Source organism: Pseudorasbora parva, chromosome 8 (assembly GCF_024679245.1).
Source record: "Pseudorasbora parva isolate DD20220531a chromosome 8, ASM2467924v1, whole genome shotgun sequence".
In the NCBI taxonomy this organism is placed as follows: Eukaryota; Metazoa; Chordata; class Actinopteri; order Cypriniformes; family Gobionidae; genus Pseudorasbora; species Pseudorasbora parva.
In genome coordinates this window covers 777419-797864 of record NC_090179.1, presented here as the reverse complement: position 1 = coordinate 797864, position 20446 = coordinate 777419, and the positions used below count along the sequence as shown (strand labels likewise).

Below are 20446 nucleotides of genomic sequence, written 5' to 3'. Positions count from 1 at the left end.
GCTACCCTCGGATTATAAACTATGGACGGGGCCTATGCCAAAACTTTATTATGCTTGCTGGGCTGTCAATAAATGTATGCTTCATTCATAATTTTACCTCCCGAGTCTTTCTGGTAGAACTATAGTTCCAGCGTTAAACCCCATTCAAGCACACTCGCTGGCGAATTGATGAAATTACTACATATTTTGAAATGTTATGGCATTAGTTAACCTCTCAGGAATATTGATAGATGTATTTTATAAAGCACGTTAGAGTTATTGCATATTGTTATTTAATAGATCATCAGACTCTAACTGAGATCACTACTAGCTCCAGATGCTATCTGTCATTTCAACAGTTTTTCGATTCTGAACAGTTTTTGACAGATTCTTTCTGTCAAATGTCTTTCTATGAAGTATTTGCCATTTGCCATTCAAGGAATAACATATCTATCGCCTGGATATAAAGAGTTTAATAAAGTGTGTAGGAGCCATTTATACTCACTTTTAGACAGATTAATTTTATTTCCTATTTTAGCCACTAGAGGGAGCATTGCACTATATATAGGCGTGGCACTTCACTGAGAGTTGAGTATATTTACAGGTGTGGTAATTTAGTTAGACAAGGTGTGGATGGCTGGGAACACACGGTTCTTACCATAGCCGTGAACACCTTGTCACATGCCTGTCCTGTCTTGTGTGCACATGTGGGTTTTGTCATGTCTTGCATGTGCTCCTGTCATTGTCTGATCCCTCCCCCTTGTTATCTGATTAGTGTTGATTTCTCCCACCTGTTCCCTCTTGATTTCTTCCCTTTATAAGCTCCTTGTGTTTGTCAGTCTGTGTTGGATCCTTGTGTAATGTCTGCGTCTCCCGTCCTCCCCGTGATTCTGTTGGTTTGTTTAAGTTTATATTTTATTATTCTATTATGTGTTTTTCCCCCTCGTGGGTTTTGTTTTGAGTTTATGTTTTATTTGTTATAAATAAATATTTAATCATTTTCTGCACTTGAGTCCTCGCACCCTTTTCCCTTTGTGTGTGTAACGTGACAGAAGGATCCAACCATACAATGAGGACTCAGCAGAGAAGTTCTCCCTCGGTGCCAGTCCCGGGGGTCCCGAGTCCAGACATGGCCTGGAGGGCTGTTATGGGAGGCTTTGTGGTGGCAGTCCTGCATGCTTGGGAGAAGCACAGGGTGTCATCCACAACTCCGGAGGTCCCAGTGCCGGTGGATCGTGTTCCGGTGGTCCCAGTGCCGGTGGATCGTGTTCCGGTGGTCCCTGTGCCGGTGGATCGTGTTCCGGTGGTCACTGTGCCGGTGGATCGTGCTCCGGTGGTCCCTGTGCCGGTGGATCGTGCTCCGGTGGTCCCTGTGCCGGTGGATCGTGCTTCGACGGTCCCTGTGCCGGTGGATCGTGCTCCGGTGGTCCCAGTGCCGGTGGATCGTGCTCCGGTGGTCCCAGTGCCGGTGGATCGTGTTCCGGTGGTCCCTGTGCCGGTGGATCGTTTTCCGGTGGTCCCTGTGCCGGTGGACTCCGTTCCGGTGGTCCCGAGTCCGGAAACGGCCTGGAGGGCTGTGATGGGATGCTTTGTGGTGGCAGTCCTGCATGCGTGGAAGGAGCACAGGGCTTTATCCGAAGCCCCGGAGGCAGTTCCGGTGGTCCCAGTTCCGGTGGATCGTGTGCCGGTGGTCCCTGTGCCGGTGGATCGTGTTCCGGTGGTCCCTGTGCTGGTGGATCGTGTTCCGGTGGTCCCGAGTCCGGAAACGGCCTGGAGGGCTGTGATGGGATGCTTTGTGGTGGCAGTCCTGCATGCGTGGAAGGAGCACAGGGCTTTATCCGAAGCCCCGGAGGCAGTTCCGGTGGTCCCAGTTCCGGTGGATCGTGTGCCGGTGGTCCCTGTGCCGGTGGATCGTGTTCCGGTGGTCCCTGTGCTGGTGGATCGTGTTCCGGTGGTCCCAGTTCCAGCAGATCATGTTCCGGTGGTCCCAATGCCAGCAGATCGTATTCCGGTGGTCCCAGTGCTGGTGGATACTGCTGGACTGGAGAAGTTTCCCCAACGCCCTGCCTGCGCCGCTGAGGCGCCCTGCTCTCCGTGCGCCGCTGAGGCGCCCTGCTCTCCCTGCTCTCCGTGCGCCGCTGAGGCGCCCTGCTCTCCGTGCGCCGCTGAGGCGCCCTGCTCTCCGTGCGCCGCTGAGGCGTCCTGCTCTCGCCGCACCTCCCTGGCGCTCCCTGCACTGGCCGCACCACCCAGGAGTTCTGCTCTGCCCGCGCCGCCCTGGCTGCCTGAACTCTCCGGGCCGCCCCGGCCGCTTGAACTCGGTGGGCCTCCCGAACTCGGCGGGCCGCCCTGGCCATTCGAACTTTGTGGGCCACCATGGCCTCCTGAACTTTTTGTTTTCCTTGTCCCTCCCTTGTTTACCCCTCCCTTGTCTGTTCCTTCCTGGTCTGTCCCTCCCGTCCCACCCTGGTCTGTCCCTCCCGTCCCACCCTGGTCTGTCCCTCCCGTCCCACCCTGGTCTGTCCCTCCCGTGCCCCCCTGGTCTGTCCCTCCCGTGCCCCCCTGGTCTGTCCCTCCCGTGCCCCCCTGGTCTGTCCCTCCCGTGCCCCCCTGGTCTGTCCCTCCCGTGCCCCCCTGGTCTGTCCCTCCCGTGCCCCCCTGGTCTGTCCCTCCCGTGCCCCCCTGGTCTGTCCCTCCCGTGCCGCCCTGGTCTGTCCCTCCCGTGCCGCCCTGGTCTGTCCCTCCCGTGCCGCCCTGGTCTGTCCCTCCCGTCCCGCCCTGGTCTGTCCCTCCCGTCCCGCCCTGGTCTGTCCCTCCCGTCCCGCCCTGGTCTGTCCCTCCCGTCCCGCCCTGGTCTGTCCCTCCCGTCCCGCCCTGGTGTGTCCCTCCCGTCCCCCCTGGTCTGTCCCGCCCGTCCCTAGTGGAGCGTCTGGTAGCCGCTCTTTAAGGAGGGGGTAATGTCACATGCCTGTCCTGTCTTGTGTGCACATGTGGGTTTTGTCATGTCTTGCATGTGCTCCTGTCATTGTCTGACCCCTCCCCCTTGTTATCTGATTAGTGTTGATTTCTCCCACCTGTTCCCTCTTGATTTCTTCCCCTTATAAGCTCCTTGTGTTTGTCAGTCTGTGTTGGATCCTTGTGTAATGTCTGCGTCTCCCGTCCTCCCCGTGATTCTGTTGGTTTGTTTAAGTTTATATTTTATTATTCTATTATGTGTTTTTCCCCCTCGTGGGTTTTGTTTTGAGTTTATGTTTTATTTGTTATAAATAAATATTTAATCATTTTCTGCACTTGAGTCCTCGCACCCTTTTCCCTTTGTGTGTGTAACGTGACACACCTTTTCCACCAACAGCACAACAACACTTGTTTATAGCCACACTGGGTGAAGAGCCATTCGATGGAAAAATGCTATTTTTACTTTTATAATAAATGAGAAAAGAAAGCTAACGTCTGAGCTTGGATTCCTGTTGCTATGAGTTGAGAACACCACGCCATCCATGCCGAGGCTTACAGGATAGCCTCAACAAAGTGGTTACCCTGTTTTTTTTTTTTAAAACATTATTTAAAACTTCTTTCTTGGGTTAAATTCTGTATAAGCATCATTCATTTATATTCACCTGTTGTGTATGCTTGGAGTAGTCCATCCTAAATTAACATTAGGACGTTAAAGGAACCCAATAATTTTTTTTTTGATCACTTTTACTCGGGACATGCTATCTGGCAACATGGGATTCCATTCATTATGCTAAGCTAAGCTAGCGGCGACCGTGCCAGACTAAAACAATGCATGCACTGAGACAAATGCATTTGCCAACATATCTAAATGTAGGAAAGAAGTTGAATAAGCCCTCTTTCTAAAAACGGTGGTGTTCCTTTAAAAACATTAAAATAAAAAAATAAAAAATACAGCCAGCCAATGGCAGAAGAGGAACACTTACTGGTTCATTAGCCATTTCCCCCCTATTCTTTTGAATACATTTGTATAGATTATATTGAAAGATAGATTAACAATTCCCATAAAAGTCCCGTGATTTCAGGCTTCGTTGCGTCATATACTGTTACTGTTTCAAAAGGATTTAGTCCCACATTTCACTTAAATTGCGACAATCAATCATCTTTGACAATATTGGTCTTGACAGAATTGAATACAAACCAGGAGACAAATGAAACTAGCAGGATAAACATCAACCAAAACTTATAAACTTTAATTGTGAATTGCCGTTTTAAATGCATTTATTGTGACAGTAATTTCTTTTGTACTCAGTGGTTGTTCTCAAAAAATGTATTTCTTTAAATGAGAAAAATTAAAGTGTAGCTTCAAGTCAAGGAAGAAAACACTGTGAGAAACATTTATATAAAAAGTCAACTTTCATGCATTTTTTACAGATGTTTAAAGAAGGGTTGTGTAGAGGGTTTATGGAGATTACAGCAGAATAAATACACACTGAATAAGTCAATCCATAAGTGTGTTACAGCACTGGTTCCCAAATCTGGTTCTGCAACATGGCTATTCAGTCCGACATCACACAGCATGATTTCCGGGTCCAAATGCTCCTTCAAATCCCAAAAGCAAACAACAAACGGTGCTCATATACACTCATGGTGTTCTGTTGTACTCCTGAATAAAATTCATCTCCATATCAGAGTCTCAGATGTCCAGACTGATCTTTTAAAAGTTGTTAAAATATTGGTGTCTGGGATTTTGTTGCTGATTTGAATTTCCCATTCAAATGGTTATAAGAGCTGGTCTTGATGCCCGAAATAGCTGCCCGGAGGAGCTGCAAATCTGGCCACAGAGTGAACAGGCTTTCCTTGAAAGGGACTTTGGTGGAGGCTTGGACCAGGAAACAGTAATCGACTTTAAAGTCATGACTTAACCAGCGGATTATGTGCTATTAAACAAAGAACAGGTCTAATGCTGATAACCATTTTAAAACATATGGTCATTATACATTTAAAAAAAAAAGAAATATTCTACTGGAGTTACCAAGAAATAACTTCTCTGTACAGAGCGCAGCAGCTCACACTGCTCAAGCTCATAGATATGAGGAAACTTTAGTAAGAAGCAGCAGCGTCAAGAGTGTTTTATTCTGAATGAGCTTTAGTGCTTCTTCATGCTGGAGCCTTTAACGTTGAGCTCATTGTAATGGGTTTGATTTCCTGCAGCGGCCTTGGCATTTCTGTGAACAAAAAATAGTAAAGATACATTTTTATATTAAACAGGACAAATTGCATTTGAGTGCAACCCTAGATTCCCTTTCACATGTGACCTTTAACATCACGGTGTCATGTAATATGGCTGTGCGTGTATCAGCTGGTCAGTTCAGTTATTTAAGGAGCATTAACTATTGGCAAACGCTCTGCCAGCCTGCAGTTGAGTACAGTGATATCACCCTCCCTTCCTGAATCTTCCACCAACAACATTACAACTTCTACAATTGTTTTCAAACTTTAAATGCGATTTTGAATTCAATGTGGACAAATATTTTGGATAACGGTGCCAGGTTAGTAATTTAATATTAGTAAATGATCTAAAAGCTGTGCGTTACTCAGTCAGAAGGAAAACAAGGCTACAGATAAAACAGCATCGCCTCTGTTGGCTTCTGTGGGCCCTATCATACACCCTGTGGTTCACCCATGGGTGTCTGGTCTAAACCAGGAGTGCTCAGGAGCATTGTTGGAGCGTTACTATTGTAAAAACTAAAAACCACTGACCATTGACCAACACAAACCTGCTCTAAAGTCAACAGTGCAGTATTTCAGTGTTATTTAAAGGGTGTGTTGGTAATATGAGCCTATAGGCGGCTGCACAACATGCGTACCATCTGCTTATTACACACACACAGGGATGGGCAGCACACACACACATTTAAATATTACAAATAATAGGATTCCCCTCTGGAGAAGCGTTCAGTCTTTCATGTAAAGAGTGAATCCTCCATGGTGTGAGCACAACTGGCTTTTAAAGGAACGGGAGATGAGACTCTGATTGGTTTATTACACAAGACTAGGGACAACCATTTTGGCACAGACCGTTTTTCCCGTCGTTAAACTAGCAAAAGTGGATTCTGTTCCTAAGCGTTACTGTTATTAACTTTCCTAGGATAAAAGAAACAGTACCCCCAAAATCGTAAAAAAATATATAGGGACAGAGGTCACTCTCTTGCCAGAACTCGACTATCTTGTTAACGCATGTACGGCCGTTGACGAAAGCCAGTGGTTATAGTTTATAAAGTTTTAAATATAGAAATGTTTCTTACAGAAAAAGCATAGATTCGCTTCAGAAGACCTTTATTAACCCCCTGAAGCCGTATGGATTACTTTTATGATGGACGGATGCACTTTCATTAATTTGCATATTCTGTCATGATAATCTATAAACTGTTGTGATAGGGATAGTTTAGTTTAATTACGGTTATAATATCTGCCGATGAAGAGAGAACAGGGATAGTTTAGTTTAATTACGGTTATAATATCTGCTGATGAACAGAGAACAGGGATAGTTTAGTTTAATTACGGTTATAATATCTGCTGATGAAGAGAGAACAGGGATAGTTTAGTTTAATTACGGTTATAATATCTGCTGATGAAGAGAGAACAGGGATAGTTTAGTTTAATTACGGTTATAATATCTGCCGATGAAGAGAGAACAGGGATAGTTTAGTTTAATTACGGTTATAATATCTGCCGATGAAGAGAGAACAGGGATAGTTTAGTTTAATTACGGTTATAATATCTGCCGATGAAGAGAGAACAGGGATAGTTTAGTTTAATTACGGTTATAATATCTGCCGATGAAGAGAGAACAGGGATAGTTTAGTTTAATTACGGTTATAATATCTGCCGATGAAGAGAGAACAGGGATAGTTTAGTTTAATTACGGTTATAATATCTGCTGATGAAGAGAGAACACGGATAGTTTAGTTTAATTACGGTTATAATATCTGCTGATGAAGAGAGAACAGGGATAGTTTAGTTTAATTACGGTTATAATATCTGCTGATGAAGAGAGAACACGGATAGTTTAGTTTAATTACGGTTATAATATCTGCTGATGAAGAGAGAACACGGATAGTTTAGTTTAATTACGGTTATAATATCTGCTGATGAAGAGAGAACAGGGATAGTTTAGTTTAATTACGGTTATAATATCTGCTGATGAAGAGAGAACAGGGATAGTTTAGTTTAATTACGGTTATAATATCTGCTGATGAAGAGTGAACAGGGATAGTTTAGTTTAATTACGGTTATAATATCTGCAGATGAAGAGAGAACAGGGATTGTTTAGTTTAATTACGGTTATAATATCTGCTGATGAAGAGAGAACAGGGATATTTTAGTTTAATTACGGTTATAATATCTGCAGATGAAGAGAGAACAGGGATAGTTTAGTTTAATTACGGTTATAATATCTGCAGATGAAGAGAGAACAGGGATTGTTTAGTTTAATTACGGTTATAATATCTGCTGATGAAGAGAGAACAGGGATATTTTAGTTTAATTACGGTTATAATATCTGCTGATGAAGAGAGAACAGGGATAGTTTAGTTTAATTACGGTTATAATATCTGCTGATGAAGAGAGAACAGGGATTGTTTAGTTTAATTACGGTTATAATATCTGCTGATGAAGAGAGAACAGGGATAGTTTAGTTTAATTACGGTTATAATATCAGCCGATGAAGAGAGAACAGGGATAGTTTAGTTTAATTACGGTTATAATATCTGCTGATGAAGAGAGAACAGGGATATTTTAGTTTAATTACGGTTATAATATCTGCCGATGAAGAGAGAACAGGGATAGTTTAGTTTAATTACGGTTATAATATCTGCTGATGAAGAGAGAACAGGGATATTTTAGTTTAATTACGGTTATAATATCTGCTGATGAAGAGAGAACAGGGATATTTTAGTTTAATTACGGTTATAATATCTGCTGATGAAGAGAGAACAGGGATAGTTTAGTTTAATTACGGTTATAATATCTGCAGATGAAGAGAGAACAGGGATTGTTTAGTTTAATTACGGTTATAATATCTGCTGATGAAGAGAGAACAGGGATATTTTAGTTTAATTACGGTTATAATATCTGCTGATGAAGAGAGAACAGGGATATTTTAGTTTAATTACGGTTATAATATCTGCTGATGAAGAGAGAACAGGGATATTTTAGTTTAATTACGGTTATAATATCTGCTGATGAAGAGAGAACAGGGATAGTTTATTTTAATTACGGTTATAACTTATGTTGTCATCTTGCTTTATGACATGCCATTCCATTTGTGTTCATACTGTATCAATAAATGTGAAAGACGGACGACAGCTTGAGCGACTCCCAAATGTGCTCGACTACAGCAACTCTTCCTCTTCTCAACATGTTCCCGGAGGCAAGGTTATGCAAATTAGGGTTAGTGATGTCACTGACCCGTGAAGAAGTTTGTTGTAGTCCCTACCAGCCGTTTGTTATAGTTCTTAAAAAGTGATTTCTGTGAAAGAAAATATCTCCCTTCGCTTTGAACTGTGAGCGTCGTAATTTTGCAGATGTTGATTATGCTCAAACAGCGACACTACACACTCACTAAAGTTAAGCAAGTCTAATCATAATTAACCACCGCTTTAACATAACTCCAATTGTGTATTCTTGAGCTTTTTTCTGTTTGTACGGGAGAAGCTTCAGAAGTGTGTGTCACATGTCCATCCGTCATGACCTGCGTGGCTCTTGTGGTCCTGTGATGGCTGCTCTGTGTACCGCTCGATGTTTCGGTGCCTCCAGGCGGGACATGGGCGCAGAAACCCGAAATCTGGACACTTCACGCTGCCATTCGTCATCAAAGGACTGGGCTTCCGCTGAAAAGACAAAACACAAAGCCAACTTCAGAAACCGTGTCTGCAGGAGCTAATTGCCCTGATCTACTTCAAAGCTTGAATGAACTGGTGTGATGCCATTTTGAACAAAATCCGGCGAATGCTTGTAAGCTACAATGCGTATGTGTACTTTTTAAATGAATAAGCCATGATGAATTAAAGGCTTTTTAACTTTTTCAACACCATTCAAGTGCCTTAGAAATTCTTTATCTATGGAGTGGAACCATTCCTTACATCCAAACAGCACAGATTACGTTCCAGGGTACATTTCACACCGCGTGCAGCATCTCTTTCGCATTCTCTGTTTTAGGGAAGTTTGTTTGGAGTTTGAAACAGCTTGCCAAAGCAAACTTTTTTCACAAATTTGATTTGATTTGAAGAATTTATTTAACACACTTCATCATTTTAAAGACAAAATAAAATTAACAATAGTTACAGAAAGGTTATTGTGTGTAAAAAGGGGAAACCCCAAAGAAGCTACTGAAAGCTTTTAGGAGGGGGCCCAATAACACCATACAACATATAACATACAAGAACAAATGCCTGATTATGACCACAATCCAGGATCTGAACTCATGCCGTCATGCTGAATGAACTGCATCATATAGTGCAGGGCTGCCGACAAGACTAAGGCTCAGACTGAAAATACCTCAACTCTTTTGTTTCATATTGTTGCTGCATTACACTTAGCGTGAGAGTGAAATGCCGTAAAAGTGCTGATGGGAGTGTAAAGTTCTGCCATGATCTATTGACGACACGCAAAGAACACAGATGCAGCCGGTTCATTTCCATAATGACCAACACAATCTTCCCATTAGCGTCTGGTTTAAGACATGCTTTTTTGGGCTGTAAATAACGGCTCAAACGCCAGTAAACTGACGAGTGCAAACCTTAGTAAAACACCTCGCATGATTAATTTAAATACTCTCTTGTCTGAAGAGAAATAGAAAAATAACCCTGTTCATGGCTCTTCAGCGCTCATTTATCACTGCGTGTCTTTTAAGTGTGTTCTGGCTCAAAACAGCTCCAAAGAAATGATGGAGATACAAAGAAAAAATACCTGCCACTTTGGCAAAATATATATCCTTTTGCACTCATTAATGACACCCATTGGGATTTGTTTGTCAATGGTCTGCAGGTTGAAAATCTGATTTCTTAGAAATTACATTTTGGCATGAGTAAAATAAATATTTTTTTTGTACTATCGTGTACTATATTGTACTATAGAGTGTTTGCTTAACCCTCTGGTGCTCTCCGGTAATTATTATTATTTATTTTTTACTTCCAACAGAATATAATGAAACTTTGTAAAGGTTTTGGCACTTGACAAAACAAAGCATGGACATGATTTGAAAAGGTTAAATGGTCCTGAATAAAGTGTCACACTTGTACTCCTCGTGGTCAAAAATGAACTTCTTTCATCGAGTGGAAGTGTTTGGTACTGCGCCCACACAAAATCTTACTCAAAGCTAATTTTGTGAGATGTCAACCTCAAATTTAGAACACAACTTATTTTGAATTATGACTTTGCTATTTTTTTTTTTTTAGTTTTAGAGTAAAATGTGCTTTCGAAAATATTTCATATTTCATATACAGTTGTTTATTGTATTTTTGAGCATTTTTCATAATAATAAATATACAATACTGTAGCTTTTTTTAAGTTTACCTTTTAAAACCTTTTTCACTTCAGCACTACTTTGCCAAGTGTCATCTTTGAAGAGAGACCTAACTTCAGTCTGTGCCCTAAAGTATTCAAGATTTATGACAGTTTAAAACTGCAGTCCATAACTTTTTGCACTCTAGTGGTTAATAAACTGAACTGCATGCATCTTGCGGAAGAACATTGCAACCGGAGCTACTTCTCTCTGTTTATGTCTATGGCGGGTCACGCAGGGACTGTGCTCCTCCGCAGCGGTTCCTACCAGTCTGGCCTGAAATAGTCCCAATATAAATACTTATTATAAGTGTACCATAATGATTCAGGGTAAGACAAATACACGGTTTGGAAAATGGATTCATGTTGTACATTCTCATTATATAATTTTTGTAAATCTTAAACACAAAAAAAGTTACGGACAGCAGCTTTAAGTAGGAAATTTAATTTTCAGGTTTATGCCCAAAAAGTGAATTCACGAGTTTCATAAAATCCATGAAAAATTCCAATATTAATAAAAAACATTACCAAACTAAAAGATAGTTCATTCATTTCATTTATATATTTTTTTTCTGGTAATTTTTGAGCAACATGCAAAGAGCACCAGAGGGTTGAGAATCGTAAAAGAACATGCACTGATGCTGCTTGCTTATCCTTCTTCACATGTTTACTTCACCAGAGAAACTTTCAACACTTGTTTGTCTCTTTAAATCAGTCCTCACTTTCATCCATGTTCTGGAAGTCCTGGTTGAGTTCTTTCTCTCCGGTTTTCCTGTTCTCTTTCCTCTCGATGACGTGTCCTCTGTCCTGGATGTGATGGCCGATGGACATCTTCTCCAGTCCACTCTCAGAGTCCTTCAGACTCTTCCTGGTCTCCTTTAACTGAACACACCATAAATCACTCCCTAATATTGATCAAAAGGGAAGGGATGAGAGTAATTCAGAGAAGTACTCACTCCTCCAGGAGCACAGCGGGTCTGAGATGAGGCTTGGAACACTTTTGGGGGCTCATTTCCCATTTTAGAGTATGTCATAACAGAGGAAGAGGAAAATGAGTGATTGCTGGAGTCTGACGCCATGTTTTCCTAAAAGAAACAGAGGGAAATTCTTGAGAGCGAACAGAATGACAATACATATATAAAAGGTACAGATTATACATATAAAACACATAATAACATTGCAGATGTACAGTGATAAGCCAGCAGAGCTGATTCATGTGTTAAAGTGTCCAGTTTGAATAGCTTTGAAAATCTACAATTGATAAACACATTAAAAATGAATCTAGGTTTAAGAGAATGGGGTCTATAATGTGCTTTCTAAAAATCTAAATAATTTGGATAATAATGTATCTAGAAAACATAATAATATTGACTTTACTTAAAGCATCAATCTCATGTCAATCTTGAGTACCTATAGAGTAGTATTGCATCCTTCATATCTCCGAAAAGTCTTTAGTTTTATTATATTTATAAAAGAAATATAGGCTGTACCGAGTCTTTCCAGAAAAAAAAACTGAGCGCCTGGAGGCGTATCGTGTGGGCGGAGCTAAAGAATGACGAGCGCAAAGCGGTGACGTCCTCAAGCGTGGAGAAACCCATCGCTATCGATCTCAGCTAATACAGATAATGATCCAGAGTCAGATCCGGAGGCTGAAATAAATTGAACAGGTGAAGCAGCAGCAGCAGGACGTCCGTCTCTGTGGTATGGACTGTATTTAGTGGCCTGTCAACATTTGTGTGTCTTTACTCGCAGTTTATGAGGACATGCTTCGGTTTATGGACTATTGTATGCGACTAAACCTTAGCAGTAGCAAGCAGAACGGTTTTGCACGTCAGACTAGTGTAACGTTATACAGAGAACAACAATGGAGTCCGTTAGCGCATTTGAATGACGAAGCACGCGATCGTGTCGTTTACTGATGTTTACTCACGCGACGATAGTCAACAGCACAGACATTTGAAGCAGTTTAACTCACCGGCTGCTTCCAAAGCAGGACCGAACCTTTATCGCTGGGACCGCTCCGTCAAAAACACACTTCTTTGGTATGATTTGGTGAAGTCCTGACAGCAGTGACTGTGGAAATCCACTTTGAGACGCGACTGAAGCAATGTTGTGAAGCTTCCCGTCATTTCTGAGTTCAAATTGGTTCAAATGCAGCGCTGCCTTCCCAGAAGGCTGTGCTGAAGCGTTGAAGTCGCTCGACGTCACCCATAGGAATAAAGTGGAGCGCGACGCGCGTCAGAAGTGTTCACGGACGACTGGATCTGCAGCTGAGCGAGTGTTTACGGGCGTGCATTTCCTCTCTCGCTCTAGTCATGCGCGCGCCCTACCGGGAGAAGAGCCCGTACGGCCCATACAAGGACCTTCCGCTCTATTAATGTCAAGCCGACCCATACTCGAAAAAAACTCTCAGAGACTTGTGAGAAACCGGAAGGAGTATTTTTAACACAGTAATACTCCATCAAACGTCCAACATTAGTTTTTGAAACTTTGTCTATGTTTAGGATGGGAATCCAAGTCTTTAACAGTGTAAAGCTCAGTATGCATGAAACAGCATTTCACCGCCGCTTTAACGTTACTGTAGTGAAGCAGAGCAGGACCGAGTGTTGAGGAGCTCAGCGAGTACACTGGAACGATTGTTACACAGCTCGCGAGCAGCGGGACTTTTATTATGATGGGACACAGTCACTGGCGCCATTTCTGCTTTTCCGGTCATGAGTATGAGGTGAACAACGTGGAGCTGGACGTGAAAATCTGCATTGGTCTGAAACTAGCAAAAATCACTTGCATGGCATCGCATTGCGCCGGGTGTATGATAGGGCCCTGTGTGTGACTTTTCGTGTTTAACACCACACAAAGCAGATTATTGGTTATTTTTTTCCTCCGCAGTGACAGCAGAAGTCACTAAAACACGAGCATTGTGCCTGAACAAGCAAATATGAACAACACAATATATATAAAAAATACAATTCTGAGTATAATATGAAAACGTGTGAAAAATGAACTGAACTAAACTCAACTTTCTGTATCTGCCTGAACTCACTTTACACACTCATTATAGTGTAGTGATTTTAGAGGGTTATGTGTGATATCATGATCCCCTGGCTCACCTGTTATCCAGCAAACAAGAGGAGTGACTGTGTCTGGCAAATATTTTACCTACTATTATGAAAAATGTTTAATTCTTTTTGAAGCCATTAGTCATTCCTTTCCAAATAAGGTATTCAGCTTTAAGTTAATCCTTAATAATTAGGACTGATTATTCTTCATAAGTAGTGGAATTGTTAATGAATCAGAATCACTGAACTGCCTACAATTATGAAATGAAATCCATTTTAAAAGAACAGCATGTTTATGAAGTTGAATCGTTGGAAGAAGGTGCATATAAACTCAGTGACTCTATGGTTCATAGAGGTTTAAAGAGATGCTAGTATAATAGGAGAACAGAGGTCAGACTTACAAAGTTTCTGTGCATCGCCTCCATCCTGTTCCTCATGCTGTCTATCATAGAGAAAGGATTGCCAAAGAAATCCAGCTCCTGCTGACATTTATAACACATTTAGTGACACAGCAGACAACAGATTCAACTACTGCCATATAGACAGCAGGATTTAAGAAAATATACTTGAGTTTATATCATCACTTAACTTCCACACATCATTTACATTGTTATGTAAACCATTTTCTCTAATAACTTGTATGAGGACAAACTGGGAGTCATACTGAGCGTGGCTGATTCAGGCTGGCTCTGGAGATCACAGGTCAGAGTTTACTGGCCTTACAATTTCTAGGGGTGTGTGGGAGTAACTAAACTAAAGTTAATAAATTGGTAGTTGAAATGATATGATGTTTGACAATCTCTAGTTTAATGTTTTTACAAACTCTTATTAATATTTTTTAGAATTATTAATTGCTAATTACTAGAGTTGCAAGATTGATAGCTAAAAGATTGCCACCTTGATTCAAAAACCCATGTGTTGGCTCCCACGCTAGAGTTTTGTCACATCATAGCCGCCACATCAGAGTCCCATCACATCATGGCCGCTAAGCCAGAGTCCCATCACATCATGGCCGCTAAGCCAGAGTCCCATCACATCATGGCCGCTAAGCCAGAGTCCCATCACATCATGGCCGCTAAGCCAGAGCCCCATCACATCATGGCCGCTACGCCAGAGTCCCATCACATCATGGCCGCTACGCCAGAGTCCCATCACATCATGGCCGCTAAGCCAGAGTCCCATCACATCATGGCCACTACACCAGAGTCCCATCACATCATGGCCGCTACGCCAGAGTCCCATCACATCATGGCCGCTAAGCCAGAGTCCCATCACATCATGGCCGCTAAGCCAGAGTCCCATCACATCATGGCCGCTAAGCCAGAGTCCCATCACATCATGGCCGCTAAGCCAAAGTCCCATCACATCATGGCCGCTAAGCCAGAGTCTCATCACATCATGGCCGCTAAGCCAGAGTCCCATCACATCATGGCCGCTAAGCCAGAGTCCCATCACATCATGGCCCCTAAGCCAGAGTCTCATCACATCATGGCCGCTAAGCCAGAGTCCCATCACATCATGGCCGCTAAGCCAGAGTCCCATCACATCATGGCCGCTAAGCCAGAGTCCCATCACATCATGGCCGCTAAGCCAGAGTCCCATCACATCATGGCCGCTAAGCCAGAGTCCCATCACATCATGGCCGCTACGCCAGAGTCCCATCACATCATGGCCGCTACGCCAGAGTCCCATCACATCATGGCCGCTAAGCCAGAGTCCCATCACATCATGGCCGCTAAGCCAGAGTCCCATCACATCATGGCCGCTAAGCCAGAGTCTCATCACATCATGGCCGCTAAGCCAGAGTCCCATCACATCATGGCCGCTAAGCCAGAGTCCAATCACATCATGGCCGCTAAGCCAGAGTCTCATCACATCATGGCCGCTAAGCCAGAGTCTCATCACATCATGGCTGCTAAGCCAGAGTCTCATCACGTCATGGCCACTACACCATAGTCTCATCACATCATGGCCACTACACCATAGTCTCATCACATCATGGCCACTACGCCAGAGTCCCATCACATCATGGCCGCTAAGCCAGAGTCCCATCACATCATGGCCGCTAAGCCAGAGTCTCATCACATCATGGCCGCTAAGCCAGAGTCCCATCACATCATGGCCGCTAAGCCAGAGTCCAATCACATCATGGCCGCTAAGCCAGAGTCTCATCACATCATGGCTGCTAAGCCAGAGTCCCATCACATCATGGCCGCTAAGCCAGAGTCCCATCACATCATGGCCGCTAAGCCAGAGTCCCATCACATCATGGCCGCTAAGCCAAAGTCCCATCACATCATGGCCGCTAAGCCAGAGTCTCATCACATCATGGCCGCTAAGCCAGAGTCCCATCACATCATGGCCGCTAAGCCAGAGTCCCATCACATCATGGCCCCTAAGCCAGAGTCTCATCACATCATGGCCGCTAAGCCAGAGTCCCATCACATCATGGCCGCTAAGCCAGAGTCCCATCACATCATGGCCGCTAAGCCAGAGTCCCATCACATCATGGCCGCTAAGCCAGAGTCCCATCACATCATGGCCGCTAAGCCAGAGTCCCATCACATCATGGCCGCTACGCCAGAGTCCCATCACATCATGGCCGCTACGCCAGAGTCCCATCACATCATGGCCGCTAAGCCAGAGTCCCATCACATCATGGCCGCTAAGCCAGAGTCCCATCACATCATGGCCGCTAAGCCAGAGTCTCATCACATCATGGCCGCTAAGCCAGAGTCCCATCACATCATGGCCGCTAAGCCAGAGTCCAATCACATCATGGCCGCTAAGCCAGAGTCTCATCACATCATGGCCGCTAAGCCAGAGTCTCATCACATCATGGCTGCTAAGCCAGAGTCTCATCACGTCATGGCCACTACACCATAGTCTCATCACATCATGGCCACTACACCATAGTCTCATCACATCATGGCCACTACGCCAGAGTCTCATCACGTCATGGCCACTACACCATAGTCTCATCACATCATGGCCACTACACCATAGTCTCATCACATCATGGCCGCTAAGCCAGAGTCTCATCACATCATGGCCACTACACCATAGTCTCATCACATCATGGCCGCTAAGCCAGAGTCTCATCACATCATGGCCACTACGCCAGAGTCTCATCACATCATGGCCACTACACCAGAGTCTCATCACATCATGGCCACTACACCATAGTCTCATCACATCATGGCCGCTAAGCCAGAGTCTCATCACATCATGGCCACTACGCCAGAGTCTCATCACATCATGGCCACTACACCAGAGTCTCATCACATCATGGCCACTACACCAGAACCTTATCACATCATGGCCACTACACCAGAGTCTCATCACATCATGGCCACTACACCAGAACCTTATCACATCATGGCCACTACACCAGAGTCTCATCACATCATGGCCACTACACCAGAACCTTATCACATCATGGCCACTACACCAGAGTCTCATCACATCATGGCCACTACACCAGAGTCTCATCACATCATGGCCACTACACCAGAGTCTCATCACATCATGGCCACTACACCAGAGTCTCATCACATCATGGCCACTACACCAGAACCTTATCACATCATGGCCACTACACCAGAGTCTCATCACATCATGGCCACTACACCAGAACCTTATCACATCATGGCCACTACACCAGAGTCTCATCACATCATGGCCACTACGCCAGAACCTTATCATGTCATGGCCACAATTACCACAATGGGTTGAAGCTATGCATTTTAATTTCCAGCATCTGTTTTAATGAATAATTAGCAAATATATCATTATATTATGATTGTACATGCTGAGGCATATAACTATTACCTTTTTAATTGAAAATAACATGGAAGAGTCCAAAAACATTACTTTCAGTTCTCACTTTTAAAGTATATTCAAATATATTATATATAATATAACAAAAAAAATAATAGTTTCAATGTGATTTTATTTATTATCTTCTTTGGATTTTGGCATGAAATATAGTACAGTCATCATTTGACAGTTTTTATGAGATTCACCTATCTATATGTAATGTGTGTGAAAATGTTTATATAACTCATGGTGCTGAGAGCTCTGAATAAGTCGCTGTCATCTCTGGTTATCACATCTAATAATGGAGAAGCAGCTTTTGCTTCTCTAAAACAGTTTAGGGCAGCACTGCCTAAATGCCTTCATACGGTCGAGTCAATTTAAAACCATCAACACTCCTCAAGCTATTAATGCCTCTGGAGAGGATGACACCCCTATCTGCTCGCTGTTGGAGTGTATTTTTAAGCGCTGATTTTTTAAAATCAGCTGGAGGACAGGTCATGTACACTATTTTAGGTCAACTGTGTTTGGAAGACACAACCCTGAGGTCATGACCCATTTATGCTACATGCTATCACAGCAGGGGGTCTCATATTGCAGGTCTTGTGTCTCATCTGTACAGAAGGATTATTCAACAGATGCATTGAGAAAAACACTTTTGATTTAGCAAATGACCCACACAAGCTCTTGGAAGAGGATGCAGTTCTGGGAATAATCAGAACACCATCAACATTTTGGACGTGACCTTAACACTAAAACATTTCTCAGGTTACATCTGTTACTAAACTGCGCATGTGACTCCTAAGTTGGTTCAAAATGTTTCTATTTAAGTATTTTATATGATCAAATGATGATCGCCATAAGCAACCAAAAAGGAAAAGTCAGACATTGTTCACTTTTAGCAAACCGCTCTAGCTAACAGCAAACTAGTTTAGCTAACTGCAAGAAGAACTTGAGCACACAGTTCTGTTTGCGTCTGTGGCAATAGTCATTAAGCTTAAATATTCTTCCAATGCTAAACACAGAGCTCATTCTCCGGTGTCATAGCAGGACTTATAGAAGTAATGTGCTCATAATTTAGGACGCTCCATCGTCCGTCAGACCACATTTAATCATTTCCTTAACTCAAATATAGTAGTACAACTGTATAGAGTAGTAAATGTGAAACTTGTTTAAAAGTCTGTGGTCCATTAGGCTATGTTTATTGTGTGAGATTTCGTAACTAAAGCAATTTCAGTAATCTTGGGGCTCTTTATATTGACCCAGTATATGGTACTATGTACTTTAACACATATAACTATAACTAGTTTACATTTAACTGTTTGTTTAGTATTACAATGGTATTGCAAGCAAATTTTAGGTATACTGTTGGTTATCTTCTTCTAGTCTACTTTTTAGTTTATCAACACATTTTATTCTAAGAATAATTTTTGCACCTCAAGTGCACTTGAAAGTGAAAGTTTTCTTTAAGTGAACTTAACATTTATAGGCTATATAATTGATTAATTCCACTTTTGCAGTATGTCCAGCCAACCATCCTTCAAACAACATGTCCTCTGTTGGGTCACAGGAGGGGTGGAGCCTATCCCAGATTCACACACAGATTCGAACCCCTTTTACACAGCAATCCCGTAAAATTACGGTAAAATTTCTAGAAAAACTTTTCCGGTAAATTTGAACCATGAGAAACTTCTTACTGTGAGGTGACATTGTTAACCACTGAGCCAGCGTGCCCCCCAATTTGGTGTTTGTCAACACTATCTTACGGCCAATTTGTACAAGGTGGCTAATTCGTACGACCTCACATGTATGGATTCATAAGATTTGTCTATATTTTAGTAATAGGGAGAGGTTAGGGGTAGGTCGTATAAATTGACCAACTCATCAAATACGTATGATTTAGCAAAAAATATTTTACGAGGTGGCTAATTTGTATGAATTTGTACGATCTCGTACAAATTCATACAAATTAGCCACCTCGTAAAATACGTATGAATTGCCGTGAGATCGGGTTGGTTATGTATTTAAAAAGTATCTGCAAGCCAATAACAGTGAACAACAACAATATGCAATAAAATATTTTTATTCAATGTCTAAATTATACATACATACAACATTTATTAACAGATAAAACACAAAGAAGAAAACATAACTCCCATCTTCCAGTCAACTGTCCATATTTCTCTTTTATTCTGCTAAAGCAAAGTGTTAGATAAGGCAACACTGCTATCACACATAATGTACAGCAATATGTATATGTATGAATTTTTACATTTCCACAATCATACGGTTTGGAAAATGGATGGATGGCTGTTAATGAATTTACAATTCAGACACTGAATAAAAAATATTTGTATGTAAAATGTTGTCCATCAATGTTATTGGCTAATGGATATTTTTTAAATGAACACATTCATCAAATTGGGTGGCATATTGGCACGTTTATTTTTCAGGGTGAAACAGTGCCAAATTAATATATTAACAATCTTGTTCCAGAACAAACGCTGTTCAAACTAGAACAAATCTATGGCAGGGATTGATTCTGTCTGCGGGGAATTGTTTGGATGGTTGTGGTTTGCTATTGGTGGATCTCATGTGAGTGACAGATTGCCCCGCCCTCATCATCAGAGAAGAGAAGTTATTCTGATTCAAGATTAATAAAACAATAATAATGTGCACCGATAAATAATTTAGAATAAACACTACAATACTCCATAAAACACAAGAGTGGTCAATTTTGGTTTCATGGTGATTTTAAATAAAAATTATAATCTATTAAATTAGTAGTGTACTTTCATAGACATAAAATGAGTTAGAAGTATAGTAAACTAAAAGTATACCAATAAGTTAACTTGTAGTGTAGTTGCAATAATAAAGAAAAAGTTAGATGTTAACTACTGTTACACTTAAAATGCTACTTTTATAAACTAAAACATTAGCCAATTTACCCACAAAATAGTACATATACAAGCAATACTACCATTTCTCTGATATCAATAAACTTACTACCAGAGGCGGACAGTAGCAAAGTATTTTTACTTTCTACTCAAGTTCATTTTTCAAGTGTCTATATT

At 42.2% G+C, this 20446-nt stretch overlaps 1 protein-coding gene across 4 annotated transcripts in view; it reads right to left on the bottom strand.

The window, feature by feature from the left end:
• Positions 1-4246: 4246 nt before the first annotated feature.
• mlf1 (myeloid leukemia factor 1) overlaps positions 4247-20446 on the bottom strand; it is a 37257-nt gene continuing 21057 nt past the window's right edge. For 2 of the 4 annotated variants that reach the window (XM_067449914.1, XM_067449916.1), the window contains 5 exons: positions 13958-14038; positions 11454-11582; positions 11220-11379; positions 8687-8825; positions 4247-5159 (listed from right to left, as the gene is read on the bottom strand). In XM_067449914.1, coding sequence (XP_067306015.1) covers positions 5081-5159; positions 8687-8825; positions 11220-11379; positions 11454-11582; positions 13958-14038 — 588 coding nt within the window. In that variant the 3' untranslated portion in view covers positions 4247-5080. The remainder of the gene's footprint in view (positions 5160-8686; positions 8826-11219; positions 11380-11453; positions 11583-13957; positions 14039-20446) is intronic. The other 2 variants (XM_067449915.1, XM_067449917.1) reach the window with 2 other exon arrangements.